Here is a 15,143-nt window from a genome sequence, read left to right as displayed (position 1 = left end):
AAAATAATAAAATTGTCTTTTATATTTATATTTTCTAATTTTATTTTTTTTACTTTTTACAAGTTATTTATTTTTAATTTACAGAAAAAATATAAATATTTTTAAATATTAAAATATATAAAATAATTTAATATATTTTGTAACCCATTTTCAACTGATGATGTAAATAATAATAATAATAATAATAATAATAATAATCCACTGCTTATTAATTGCTATCAAATGCAATGAATTCAATGTGTTTAAAATGTTTACCTAATCTATGAAAAATTATTTTATTCTACTATCATGTTTGTGTATTCAAGATTTGACTCTTGAAATGAACAACGTACAAAGTGAAAATGTTAAAAAGTATTTCTATTATTTTCAATCAATAACTTTTCTTCTCTTGACTCTGTATTCACGTTAGCAACAAAAGTTCGGTGAATACAAAATTTTTATTACGTTAATAAACTCTACTAGTCAGGCCCTAAAAATCGGAATCTCCTTGCAAACTATGTTTTAGTCATTACAGAAACCAGCATTTAATAAACTTTAAATTAACATTGAACAAATATTTATTTTTTCACTTTCCACATTTGCTCACGGTAGAAGAGAAGAGAGAACTAGCCAAATATGCACTAGTTTGGGATAAATATATTCAGGAAATTCCACACGTGGAGTTGCACAAGGAAAAAATTAACATTCAAAATTTGAGTTTTACAGAGCAATTCCACACGTATAGTAGCTAAGACAACGCTGTCCACAGTCAAACCGAACCCCAAAACATCCATTCCAAAAGATGAGAGAATACGATCGGTTAGTCATTGATGGCAGACAATACAAGGAACTGCATGAATACATATGAAGTTTAAAAGTTAATGCTTGATTCAACTATGCCACCTCTATATCTTAATCTTTGGGGGCAATAAATTCCTTACAATCCTGAAATCCCATGGTTGGATATGTAGGGGGAGTTGCTAGAAATTGTAATCACTTCATGATCTACCGTCTAGACTTTGATTTAGTTAATGCTTCAAGAAGTCTGTACATCCATCGGTCCAGCATCCCTATTGATGTAAATGGAATGTGAGCGAAAGAAACTGTTGAGAGAGAAAATATTGAATCCGTGTGTTGAAATTATATCACCATATTAGCAGTTGAATTGAATTATCTAAACTTACACGATTTGACATTAAATATGCTAAATCAGAATATATAATCATATTACCGGAGCTTTTCTATTTTATTTTTTCTGCAGTATTTAAAAATACAAGTTGGGTAGTTAAAGTGGAAAAAAAGCATGAGAAGTTATTTGTAACTGTAAAGTAATTGTCAAGCTAAAAGGAAATTTTATTGTACTGCAATACATGGTAGTGAATATTAAGCCTTAAAGGAACAACATAAAAATAAAGTAGTAATAGAAATAAGAATGTTAAAATGAATAAGTGGTTGCACAAGTAAGGATAGCTCAAGAATGATAGTTTATGTGAGAATATTAGAGTAGCACTTATAGTAGAGAAAATGACTGAAAACTGTCCAAGGTAGTTTGAGAAGACCTTTGAAGGTACCACTAGTGAGAAGAGTTGATTACATCACTTTTAGTTTGACAAAAAGGGGTAGAGAAGACCCAAAAGAACCTTAGATAAAGTTATTAAAAGAGACCTTTTGATTAATCAAATTTCAAAAAATTTGGCTTTTGACCAAGTTCAATAGCATCGTATAATCTATGTAACCTAACTTACCTATTGAGATAAGACTTGATGGTTGTTGTTATTGTTGTATCTGAAAATACAACTTACTTTTTGCACGGCAAAATATAGATCAACTGTCCAGATACAATGATCATATACATGTGGTACAGAATCAGTAATTATGGGACAAACCTGTTACAGCAAAGGTTCCACCTAGCACAGCACAAAGTCGAGTAATAAAATGAAGAAAGCTGCGGCGCTCTTCCTTGATTGTGACAGTGATAGGTGATAGATCATACAAAAAGTAGACAGCTGCATACATGGAATAAATGGGAAACGATATTCAAAACCTAGAGACCCAGAAATGAACAAAGGCTATGTTAAACATAAAAAACCCAACCTGGCCAGGTGCGATCAAACTGATTAAGGGGGGAATAATATTCTGTTACAGAGAACTGATTAGTTGGTAGAACTTCTTTTGAGATATATCTATATTCAGTTGGAACAACCTGCATCAGAGTTTTAGAAATATATGAATTTTACCAAAGAAAAAAAAATGCAGAAATTACAATGGAAATCACTAAATTCTATTTTAGATTAAGGGCTGCTCTAGGATTATGAACAGTACCCCAATTCTAACTTTAGGGGTTGCAGATTTTTTGGGCTTAGGCATTTAAAATGAGATTTATTTAATCATGGCGGGTCAAGAAAGAAGTTTGGTAAATGAATATGAATATGAATATGAATTAGGAGATATGCTAATCTAGAAAAGGTAATTTTGCAACTGATAGTTACTGTAAATATAAAAACAAATTACACTAAACAATGTGTAGTTTTTAATACAATTAACTATACAACCAGAACCAAGACCAGACCCAAATCTGGCAAACAAAAAACAAGCTCTAAATATTTCCAGTTAAAATTCTTAATTTATTCAAAGGGAGTCTCACTTTAAAATTGTACATTCATAAACTAGAAGCAACAAACCATGTTCTATAATAAGCATTCAAAGTCATTAGTTCACAAGGGTTGAATTCTTTTAGATCTTGGTGTTCTCTTTTCTTTTCTATGGTTAAATTACTTGGTAGGTCCCTGAACTCTTCGGGATGTTGTAAATAAGTCCATATACTTCAGAAGATTGCATAGGTCCTTGAATTTTTAATTTATTTTCAATTGGGTCCTTGGTCACAATTCTGATAGGGTTCAATTGCCAATTTTTAATTTTTCTTTATGGTTTTATTGGTAAGAAAATGCAAGCTTAGTAAGCTTCTCACTCAGTTATACTGTGTCAGTAGTGTTACTTGACAATTTGCACTAGATGTGTATCATTGGTCCAAGTGTTTTCCCTATCTCTAAAACCCAACAGTGATACATAGGAAAAATTGGCAATTGATAGATAGATGTCATAGTTAACAATTTCAAATACCAGTGCACAGTGGCCCACCCCAAAAATGTTACAGAAGAAATTATCTTTATCTAGATCACCAATAATTTCCAAACTAAAATATAGGGGCTTCTATGGTTTGACCTTTTAAAATATGAGAGAAAGGAAAGGACTACACAACAGAGAGAAATCACGACTTCGGCCCTTAAAAAGGCCCACAAAACAACGTTGTTTTGGGGGCAAAAATGGGTTTTCGAAAAGCCTCACTAGCCACTATCGCTACTATTTTGGCTGCAATCAATTCAAAAATTCCCTGCTATACTGCTATAGTGCACTTTTGATAACTATGAATGTTTATATTTTGTAGTGCCATAAATAAGTAAATAACTGAATAATCAAAATTTTTACTGCTAATTACAAATTCTGACTTCACACAGCTACTTTACAAGTGTTTGATTGACTGGTTCTAACAAAATTCAAGAGAGTGAACCTCACAAGATTATGAAGGTTCGAAAAGCAGATTAAATATAGCACCAGAGAGAATGGAAAAGATTTTCTTAGGTCAGTGTGATGTTACCTAAGACATGGTTTTCTGCACAATCTTAATTTTGTTTGCCAGAGAAAGACCATGTATTCAATAACTAAGAGGGCACAACAAATATTTAACAGCCCATTTCATTAGAAGGAAGACAAGAACCAATCTAGCTAATGAAGAAAAATAAATAAATTGGCATTCAGCAACCTATCAAAGAGGAGCCTGGAGAAATAATCATAGCAAACTGCACTAATAGTTAGGCTAGGTTTAAAGATTATTCAAGAAAGAGTCAAAATCACAAACCTTTATATAATATTTAAATGTTCCACTTGTATCATGCAGAATCCTTGTTGTGTCATCAAGTGGGTTGTGAAGTCCTGGATATTTGGGGCCAAATGACAAATCGTGGATTATGTGACTTACATTCACATTCTTTGCTCCATCAAAGATCTGCAGAAAATCATGACAACTAAATTAAATATTTGATACCAATAGAAAAAATCACAAATTTGATAAGAATCTTTGTAAACAAATTTTTGACAGAAAGATCTGATACAAGCCACTAAAAGTCACATTGGAAAATATTTATCTGCCCAATGCTATTTAAGACTAGAAAAGGAAAATTTATCCCTGATAAATTGGAATTAGAACTAGGTCATGGTTTATGGGTGTCTGATGAACACCATAACAGAAATAATAGAAAACAGACACGTATGAATGCAAATGGGAGTGTATCATTCAACTACCTGAAGGCACAACGAAAGGGGGATTCAAGCAATGCCTTAAATAGTTTCCGAGAGAAAGTGATGCAAAATGAAATGGAATTCTTTCTGCATTTCAACATTCATGTACTCTATTTACTCATTCATGAAAATTTGGGACAAATTTAAAATGAATTCAAAGAAATATTAATCTTTATTAAAGTTTAAGGCTCCTTTCATTCTATTAAAGATACGTACACCTGTAAGCATTAGCAAAATCTAGTCAAAGAAATATAATATGCATTTTTTTTTAATATTAAAGCGAGGTAAATTAATATAGAAGGTAATATCTTACCATTTGTGCAACATATATATTTAGTCCATGCACCGAAATATGGAAATTTCCAGCAACCCTTTGAACATCTAAAACACCATAAACCTGCATTGAACTAAACAAAATGATAAGCGTTTTCTAGGTTAGACAAAAAATGCCACAAAAAATAATTCATGATAGAGTAACTTCAGACTATATACCCGGCATCCTTCCCCATTTTGCAATGCTTCCTTCACCTTCTTGATAATATTTTCAGTAGATTCGTCCAAGTTCTGTAAATGAATCTTCTGTTCTGAATGCTCATGATGATCTTTATCATCTGTTCAGTTTTTAAAAGGCTGTAAGTGACACAGAAAATAACTTTGCAAGAATGCATGTGGACAAACTCTGAAACTTATGCTTGTTATTAAGATACACAATGAAATGTTTAACAAAGAACACTACACAAGTAAATCCACAATATGAATTTAGAAGAATATGATTTACAGCACATGTGAACAAAAATAAGATTTTTACGAATGAAGTATTTTATCACAAAAATTAGGGAAAAATTGCAATTACAGAGAACAGTGCTTCCTCCCTACCCTAACTCATTACCACAGTTAACTGACAATATTGGATGGCTAAATTGTTGTGAGTTCATTTTGATATAGTTTACAAGCCAGGGAAAGAGAATAGGCAGCATGCACTTTCAAGCAAGGTAGTTAAATTGGGATTCAAGTTGTGAGTCGTAAGACCTATTTTTTAAATCATGAATTGAATCATATCTTGAATCATAAGATTCATGAACAATAATTTAAAACATAAAAAACAAAAATATAAGAGCATTGTAACATAAAGAAACATCAAAACATCTAATATATTAACATTTTTGAAGTCAAATAGTATATAGCTAACAATGTGACATAAAACAATAGGAGACAGCCAACAAAAGAGGAGGAGAAAACAAATAAAAAATAGGAACAGTTGCAATGGCAGGGGGGACTACCAGAAATCTTGAATAGGGAGGGAGAAGTTGAGAGAATGAACCAAAATAAACTATAAAGCACTAGGAGACAGAGAACAACATGAAACAGTGCAGAGAAGGGGAGCAGCAGGGGCGGGAATGAGAAAACAAGGCTTTTCTCTTAATATTAAACAATGGATTGATCAGCAGAAGGAGTAACAAGTTGAAACTGCCCTTTTCGCAAAAAAAACAAAAAGAAAAAACTTTTTTTTTTAGGGTTTTAGTGAACCAGGTACGTGGTTCAAGCACAACCTGGTTTGCAAAGGAATTGTATGCCGCTGTCCAGATTCACGATTCAGCCCCAATTCAAGTGATTCCGGCAATGATTCAAACATTAAATTGATTTTGCCATACGATTTGTATCCCTGGGCTAATGAATCGAATCGTTAGAATTATATCGTGAATTGTAGGATACTAACTACATTGCTTTCAAGAATTAATGAAGCTGTTGAATTGAGAACTATCATTTCTACTCCTATTTGGCTTCAAGGGCATGACATATATGAGGAAGTTCATCAGGATCCTGTATTACAGGAAATCATCTCTAACTTAAGACAAATCCATTAGCTCATCCACATTATTCCTATATAATGGAATTTTATTATACAAAGATAGGTTGGTGATTCCTTCAAAATCCTCTCGCATTGCTATATTATTACAAGAGTTCCACTATTCTCCTACTAGTGGACACTGGTTATCTTCAAAGATACAGATGATTGGCTGGAAATCTGTGTTGTACCACACGAAGAAATCTGTCACGAAGTTTGTGTGATCTTGTGACATGTCAACGGCAAAAATATATGGCCACTACTCCAAGTAGTTTGTAACAGCCATTTCCTATTCCTACAAGAATATGGGAGGACATTTCTATGGAGTTCCATCACTAGCTTCCCAAATCTAAAGGATTTGATACTATTTTGGTGGTTGTTGATCGGTTGTCTAAGTATCTCCACTTCATTAATTTAAAACACCCATACACAACTCAAAGTGTGGCTGCTATTTTTGTCAGAGGTAATTGAGTTGCATGTAATTCCTCATTATTTGTAACTTTTGGAAGGAATTGTTTAAGTTGCAAGGCACTGTCTTACAATGTCTTCTTCTTATCACCCACAAACTGACAAACAAACTGAAGTTATGAATTGATGTTTAGAAGCTTACTTATGCTGTTTTTCTTCAGAACAGCCAAGGAGTTGGTCTTTGTGGCTTCCTTGGACAGAATTGTGGTACAATACCACCTTCCATGTTTTTACAAGAACAATACCTTTTCAAGTGTATGGCAGACTGCCCCCCAATATTATTTGCTTTGTGGAAGGGCAAACAAAAGTGGAGATGGTTGCACATGAATTGCAAGAAAGGGATGAAGCACTCAATCAAATCAAATACCATTTGACCAGAGCACAAGACCAGATGAAGTGTTATGCAGATAAGAGAAAAGATCAGCAATTTGCAATGGGAGATTTGGTTTTTTTTTAAGCTTTGGCTTCATAAACAGCAAAGTTAGCACCACGTTTTTATGGTCCCTTTCAGATTGTAGAGAAACATGGTGAAGTTTCCTAAAAATTGAAGCTTCCAGCTACTTCCAAAGTTCATCCAGTGTTTCATGTTTCTCAGCTTTGGAAAGTTGTTGGTTCCTATTTTGCAGAACTTGAATTGCCCCGTAATCTGATTATTTAACCAGTGGATGAGGTGCAGCCAGAAGGGATTTTAGATAGCCGTTTGGTGATAAATAAAGGCAAACAGATCATGCAGTATTTGGTACATTGGAAAGGTCTTGCAACTGAGCATGCTACATGCAAAGATCAATTTCTTATGCAGCAACAGTTTCCCGATTTCTTCCTTGAGGACAAGGCTGATCTTCAAGAGAGGGGTGATGGTAGGGTCATGGATCCAATCAAACCACCTGTGCTACAGGTTTATTCTAGGAGGCATAGGAATTAAAATTAAATGTTGTGTGACAGTTATTGGAGTAGGTAGTTATGTATTCAGAATGTAATGTGCAATTATTGGAGTAGGCAGTTACATATTTAGAATATAATATATAATTTCTAGGGAAAAAAGAGTCATGGTGGCAGTTCTGGGTCTGTCCCAGCTGCAACCCATAGCTCCACTGCTGTTGGCTCTTCAAGTGTGCCTCATATGTTGGTTCCCTGGAATGCTCATGAAAGCAGGGGTGATGTGGAATGGAAATATGGATTCAGTTCAAGGAACTGTGAAGGTTCAGTGCAAGTTCTGTCACAAGGTACTAAATAGAGGTGTTTATTGCTTAAAGCACCACTTGGCTAAAACAAATCAAAATGTTGAACCTTGCAAATCTGTTCCTGAAGATGTGAATAAGGAGATGATGGAGATTATTACTTCCTTGATAAAAATAAATAAATAAATAAACAGCTAACAAAGAGGACTCTAGAAATTGGTGAAAAGAGAAAAGCCACTGAAGTTGAGAGTGCTGGGATCAGACAATTTTCCAAGAAAAAGGTGGTTAGTGCGCAAGCCAAAATAAATAGCATATTCAAGATGGGTATAAGGAAGGATGCATGTCAAGCAATTGCAAGGTTTTTCTACAACAATGCCATAGCTTTCAATGTAGAAAACTCCATTGTTAAGGCCTTGCTGATCAACTCAGTGGATCCAAAAATCTGCAGAACATACCTTTCCTGCAAAACCCATGAAATTTGGACAACCGTTCAAGAGAAGCGCTAAGACCTCCAAAACTTTGCACAATAACAACCACCAAGCCTTAACGCACTAGGTGAGGTTGGCTACATAGATCACACGATGCCATTGATCTTGATCAAAAACCAAATTCTCAAAAATATTATTTATCCAAAACTTTGCACAATGTTTTAAAATCAGGTCAGCTCTTTGTAACACTCAACAAGATAACAACTCTATAACTGAGTACTTTAATATGTCAGTTGAGTTGTGGCGAGAAATAGACTTGTTTTATACCATTTCTCGAAAATGTTATGAGGATAAAATATCATATGACCAAATACTGGAAAGAGTTTTTTTATCTCCTCTAGGGTCTTACCAAAGAGTTAGATGAAGCGCCAGATAGAATCCTTGGCCTTAAGCCACTACCATTGTTCAAGGAAAACTTTGCTACAGTTAGAAGGGAAGAAAGTCCAAGGATAGTGATGCTGGAGACAAACTCTACAACTGAAGATGCTGAGCTAAACTCAGATCTTGTCACTAGCGTAAACGAGTCAAAGGCTTTGCATCCAAAGAGGCAAGAACTTGGTGTGATCATTGTCAAAAACCGTATTACACCAAGGATACACACAGGATTATTCATGGTAAACCTGCAGATTGGAAACCTAGAAGTTAGCACAAGCCTATAGCATATGCTCATGTTGAATCTACTGATTCAAAGAAACAACTCTTCTCCAATGAGCAGCTGAATATGTTGAAGAATTTGCTCTCTCAACACAAACTCAAAGCAATTGCACCCTCCACTTCTGAAGCAAACACTGCTCACAGAAGTAATGGTCAGATTACTTTCTTGTCTAGGCATGAGAATACAAGAGAGTGGATCCTTGATTTCAGTGCCATTGACCATATCACAAGATTAGGAACTGACTTCATGTCATACAAGCAAGCTGATAGAGGTTTCACTATTACAAGAGCTCACGGTAATTCAACATTGGTAGCTGGTATTGGTGATCTAAATTTATCAGGATTAGAATTGAAATTTGAACTCATGTATTAGTCTCAATGTTATGGCGGCTGCCATGGCGGGTTATGGCAGAATTATGGCAGCTATAATAAATATATAAAAAATATTATATATAGGTAATAAGAAAATAGAAAAAAAAAATTAACTCAAAACACAAGTAACTTCACCCATAATTCAATACGAAATTAATATTTTAAAATGTTTACTTTTCTTTTTTGTCCCACAGTTTTTAGGGTTTTATAAAAGTAAAAAGACTTTTTCCTTTTAAAAAAATTTAGCTTTCCCTTTTTGCCCTATGTTTTCAAGTTTTTTTAAGGGTAAATAAAATAGTCTTATCACACTACTTCCCTAACCCTTTTTTCTTTCTTCACTTCTATTCGAGCTATCTTCTCTAATATCCATCTCCCTCTCTCTCTCTTTTAGTGGGCTGTCTCTGTCTTTGGTTTGGGGTGGCTCCCTTCCCTCATTTGAAGGACTAGTTGCTGGAAATGGAAGTTGAGGTCGCTGGAGATGGAGAACAGAACAGTGGCACCCAACAAAACAAATAACAGATCAAAGAAGAGAGAGATATGAGATGAGTGACGTCGGAGAAGACAGAGATCGGAGAAGGTGAGCGTAGAATGATGTCGGAGACGAGCAAAGATGAAAAAGATCAAAGAAGAAAGAGATCTGAGATGAGGGGAGAAGTGTTTTTGAGTGACGAAGAGGGACTTACCTTAGGTTTTTCTACGCAGGTCAGCCTCTAGACTAGGTCAGGTTTGGGCCCAAACCATGCAAACTACCATTTTTCAAGCTTTTCCGCCATTTAACAACACTGATTAGTCTTATATTCGCCAGCAAATTAACCAAAGATCTTCACTATGCAATAATTATTTACCCTTCACATTGCATTTTTCAGGATTTGTCTTCAAGAATGACGATTGGCAGTTCTAAGGAACACAATGGCCTCTACAATGTTTCTAGTTCTCTATCAAGGCTGGATTCTCCTCAAAACATTTCTTTGTAAACTGTTGCAGATTCCAATGTTCTTCTATGGCATCATCATGTTGGCCATCCTAATTTCAATTATTTAAAATATTTATATTCTGATTTATTCATCAATAAAGATATCTCCTCTTTCAGTTGTGAACATCGTATTACTACAAAACAATCTTGAAATAATTATCCTCCTCATCCTTATCAGGCCTCACCAATGTTGTCAAAATCTCTGGATCCTGCGTAGGATCGGGGAGGGGGGGTCCAAGATCATAAATTGTGTGATCGTAACAAAGATCGTAAGATCCTACTAAATGTTCAAAACTATGCTTAAACATATACATACATAGAAAATAACATAGATAAATAAATAACCTCTAAAGCACATAATTTGACTAAACATAAACTCAAAATTCAAAGACTTAAGACCCAATACAACACATAATTAGTCAAATACGAAATAAGAAATGAGTGCAGTCACAAAATATTGCAGAATACTCAGTCCCTAATACTACTGGAGCTAAATGGTTTATTACTTTTATCGATGACCATGCACAAGTCCATTGGGTTTGTCTCTTAAAGGAATATCTGAAACAAGCAATATCTTCAAATGGTTTCCATAAACTTGTCACCAATGTTTTTCAGTCAACAATTCACATTCTTCATTCTAACAATGGCAATGAATATCTTTCTAATGATTTCAAAGATTACTTACAAGAACATGGCATATTTCATCAAAATTCTTGCAACAATAATCCTCAACAAAACGACATTGCTAAAAGGAAAAATTGGCACTTCTTTAGGTTGCTCACTCTCTCACATTCACATCAAACATTCCAAACCATTTTTGGGGGGAAGTTGTGCCACCTTCTACCTTTCATATAAAACCAGCTTCCATCCAAATTGTTCAATTTTTAACTCATCATAATTGTCTAAAAGAAATTCTCCTTCAATCAAGATGCTTGAGTCTCTTCCACCAAAAAAACTTGGTTGTACTCTATATTCAAATTTATCCATAAATCTAGTCCTACATGAGCAAAACTTGATCCAAGGTCCCTTAAATGCATTTTCCTTGGTTATTCTCCCACATAAAAGGGTACAAATGCCACTGCCCCCATTCCAAATGGTTCTACATATCCTATGAAGATCTTTCTTGAACACCATCCTTTCTTTTCCAATAATTATGTCCAGGGGGAGAATATGAGAAAAACTCATCATTGGGATCCCCTCCATTTTCCTTCCAATATCCCTTCCTTTACCTAACACAATACAAAAGGATTCAATTGAATTCTCTAACCAATCTGAAACAGAATCCACACAAGATACCAGCCAAGGGAGAGAAGTAGAAAAGAAACTTGAAAATAAAGATAAATTCATTTTTTTTTTTTCAAAGTCCACAATAGGAGATCTCAATTCTATTAAAAATGACAGCATTTTGCTTTCACCAAAGGACGAGGACTGAACCAACGGATAATGCATAGGCTCATCCATCCTTGTGCTGAGTTTAACTTTTATACAAAAGAATGGGGAGAAGGACTGAACTGCAGCTCACGTGATCATAGAAGCTCAAATACCATGTCAAGAACCTACTCCCCCAAAAGCTTAATCTATTGGATGAAGGCATATGAATATTTTTATATGTAGCAGTTTCCAACTGCCAAGCATCAGATAACTATATATGTGTCTATTCTACTAAAATAGGTAAATCTGGAAGGACATGAAACCTCTCAAGCATCCTTTAACTAAGATCTTCAGCCCAACATGTATGACTAATTATTTAAAACCATATAGAAAGTATTGTAGAAGAGGATATATTTATCATCCAAAGGGAAAAAGAATTAAATGAACCTAACAGTCAGTAAATGAATGGAACCCAATCAAATACAGTATGTGAAAACTAACTCAAGTTTCAAAACTATAAACATAATGCAACAAGAAATTACCATGCTTGTGAGTGGCATGTTCCTTTTCAACAAGATCAGAGATATATTCAGTTCCAATTATTTGGCCATAACTGTTCAAGCGAAGCTGCATCAAGTCCAAAAATATTAGAGTAAACAATTGTTAATGATAACAGGATTAAAAAGAAAACCAAAAATGGTTAGATAAATATACTTGACACACAACTTTATGGCTATTTACAAACAAGTAACAACTACTGAGCACATTTTACAAGTTTATAATTTTTAATATAGGTTGAGAGTAAGCAGAGAAAAAGAAATACATAAATTGGACAATGTGACTCTCAACTACCAACAAAAGCTGAATATATCAAATTAATGTAATAAAAGCAATGATACAATTTCCTAATTATTATAAGCACATGATTTGGTTAGACTCTAGCACATACAATGAATCTAGATTTGTATACATAAATGATGCTCTCAACACTTCCCCTCAAGCTAGTGCATATAGGTCATGTGTGCCATGCTTGTTCCAGATAAAATTTATTTGAGAACTTCTCAAGAGCTAAGTGAAAACATCTGTCAGTTGATCATTTGAATTGACAAAGCAAGTGGTATCTCTAAATAGGATATTCTCTCCAAAAAAGTGACAATCTGAATCAATATATTTGGTCCTCTAAAGGAACATCGGATTAGAGTGGATGCACAAAGCAGCTTGGTTTTCATAAATTAGCATCATTTGAATAATATCCCCAAATTGAAGATCTTAAAGCAGTTGTTTCAACTAAATGAGTCTACAAGTGATCGAGATCATGGCTCAATATTCTATTTTGGTACTTGATCTTGCAACCACATTTTGTTTATCCACCCAATGAATTCACAATACGAAATAGTCAAGAGCCAAAAGCAGAAAAAAGTAAGCAAACCCCAAAAATATTATGTAGCAATATGGCATAATGGATATTATGTCCATTATTGTTGAAGTGACTGTTACAAGTTACAACTGTAAATTGGCAAAATCACAGCAATATCAGCACCCCTGAAACACTCCACAACAAGACAGCCAAATTAACCAAGCTACAACAACACAACATGGATAGCAATACTGTCTCATGCTATTGACTAGTATAACAAAAAAAACCCATAAGCAGAACTTCTATCGGTAGGAGAACCTACCGAATCAGCATCAAAATATCCAACAGTCTGAGTGTGGTACTCATTTTAAAAAAATGAGGCCTATTTGTGAAGCTCCTTCGATATTCTTCAGGATGCATCTCAATGATGATGTATATTTATCACATTATCACTACATACAAATACATACTTCTAGATATTCTAGATATTTCAAACAAGACATATTGTAAACTACAAACGGACTTACTTTCCATATGTTTGTATCAAGATCAACCTCATGCTTGCCCGACATATCAATGGCATCTACACTTAAAACTGTCCACAGAACAGAGGAAAAACGTTTAGAATTGAGAGCACACACAACACCACCACATAGCAACTTCAAATAGACAAAAAGATCGCACTAACCATCACAAGGCAAGGAAGGAAATGTCATGTTTATATGAATCGGAAGAGTTTCTCCTCGCTTCAAGTCTACTGACATCTACAAAAGGCGAGTGTAAGTGAAAACCATATGGATATTAATTTTTCCAACGACACACACGTTTTAATAAAAACCTAAGAGTAAGATTAATTTTGACGCATAACTGTTCAAAATTAATTTCATGGACCTCAATTTTAATCATCAGTTGTATTGTCCATTTCAACTCACAAGTGAAATGAAAAACGGAACCTACATGGTGGACGGTGTAAGTTGTAAGATAATAACCGAGCTCGTGCACGAACAATGTGGCCATTATAATCAGACCAATTATGGACACTGCAACGCAATAAATTGAAGAAGAGCCACAAATAATTAACTTAAAAAGAAAAAAGGGCATTCATATTCATATGAGAGAAGAATAAAATACCAAGAGCCCCAGATTGAGTTTTCTGCAACAAGTGGTCCTCGGCGCGAGGAAAAGCGTCAAGGTTTTTAATCACTTGTTTCATTCCCATGTTTACCTTCGTTTGTGTTCAATCCGACACAAATTCTAATCGCAAGGAATAGAATTTTATCGTAACTGACCCACAATTCTTTCTGATCAAAAGGAAGAGAAGAAATCCACCCCCTTTTCGGATTCTATTTAATTCCTCGATTTGGTCTTCAAGTAATCAAAATACGACTTCAATGCCAGTATAAGTATTTAGCTATGGTTAAAATTTACGGTTTGTTCGAATTCGTGGAAAAATATATGTTTTAATAATTAATATTTTATAAGTGTTATTGTGATTATTAGTTATATCATATAAATTTTATATTTAGGTATGTTTAAATTAAAGGTAATTTGTATCAAAGAAAATAAAATTTTGTACAGTAAAACTGTATATATATATATATATATATATGAAATCATGTCTAAAAATTATAGTAGTTTGTTTTATGTTTAAAATAATTATTTACCAAAGATAAAGTAAATAAAAAAATTTAATTAAAAAAAGCCGATACTTTTATTATTATAAACTAAAATTGTATTTATTCTAAAAAAAATATTCTTAACAAATTAAAATTATGAGTTAATTTTTTTAAAATTCATAAAAAAAATGAATTATACTTTTTAAACTCTTTCACATAATTTACAGAAATACTGCATAGATGGTTAAACTTTAAAATCAAACTAATAATGTTTTCATGACTTATAGGGGTATTATTAAGTTAAAATAATTTTTATTTAAATAATTAAAAATATTATGTGACCATTTTTTAATTTTATAAATTTTTAAAAACATTATGACTTCAAATAATAAATATTTTATTCTATTAAATAAAAATATAAATTTTAAAGAAAAATAGATTAGAAAAATAAAATTTAAATCAACATAATAAATCCTTTAAAATAC

General features: G+C 33.5%; 1 protein-coding gene across 2 annotated transcripts; it reads right to left on the bottom strand.

Moving 5' to 3' along the window:
- Window positions 1–592: 592 nt before the first annotated feature.
- LOC113848638 (endoplasmic reticulum-Golgi intermediate compartment protein 3) lies at window positions 593–14,439 on the bottom strand. 2 transcript variants are annotated; one of them, XM_027478181.1, is made up of 11 exons: window positions 14,174–14,439; window positions 14,000–14,082; window positions 13,731–13,806; window positions 13,570–13,637; window positions 12,228–12,312; window positions 4,828–4,946; window positions 4,649–4,732; window positions 3,896–4,042; window positions 2,074–2,182; window positions 1,866–1,985; window positions 593–1,049 (listed from the first exon to the last, which is right to left on the bottom strand). In XM_027478181.1, exons 1-11 carry the CDS (start codon window positions 14,259–14,261, stop codon window positions 985–987), a joined length of 1,044 nt encoding a protein of 347 aa, XP_027333982.1. In that variant the 5' UTR covers window positions 14,262–14,439; the 3' UTR covers window positions 593–984. The 2 variants fall into 2 exon arrangements, with proteins under 2 accessions (XP_027333982.1, XP_027333981.1); XM_027478180.1 differs by having other exon boundaries at window positions 667–1,049; window positions 13,934–14,082.
- Between the last annotated feature and the right edge of the window lie 704 nt (window positions 14,440–15,143).

Source organism: Abrus precatorius, unplaced genomic scaffold, assembly GCF_003935025.1.
Source record: "Abrus precatorius isolate BTA unplaced genomic scaffold, Abrus_2018 Scaffold10, whole genome shotgun sequence".
NCBI classification, from domain to species: domain Eukaryota; kingdom Viridiplantae; phylum Streptophyta; class Magnoliopsida; order Fabales; family Fabaceae; genus Abrus; species Abrus precatorius.
This window is presented reverse-complemented; position numbering and strand designations above follow the sequence as displayed.

What these genes read in the sequence shown, in the direction of transcription:
- LOC113848638 (XM_027478180.1), bottom strand. Translation starts at nt 14,261, where the DNA reads ATGGGAATGAAACAAGTGATTAAAAACCTTGACGCTTTTCCTCGCGCC. An exon ending in ACATGCCACTCACAAGCATG is followed by an intron (nt 4,947 to 12,227) that starts GTAATTTCTTGT and finishes AAAACTGAACAG; the next exon opens with ATGATAAAGATCATCATGAG. An exon ending in TGGAACCTTTGCTGTAACAG is followed by an intron (nt 1,050 to 1,865) that starts GTTTGTCCCATA and finishes TTACATCAATAG; the next exon opens with GGATGCTGGACCGATGGATG.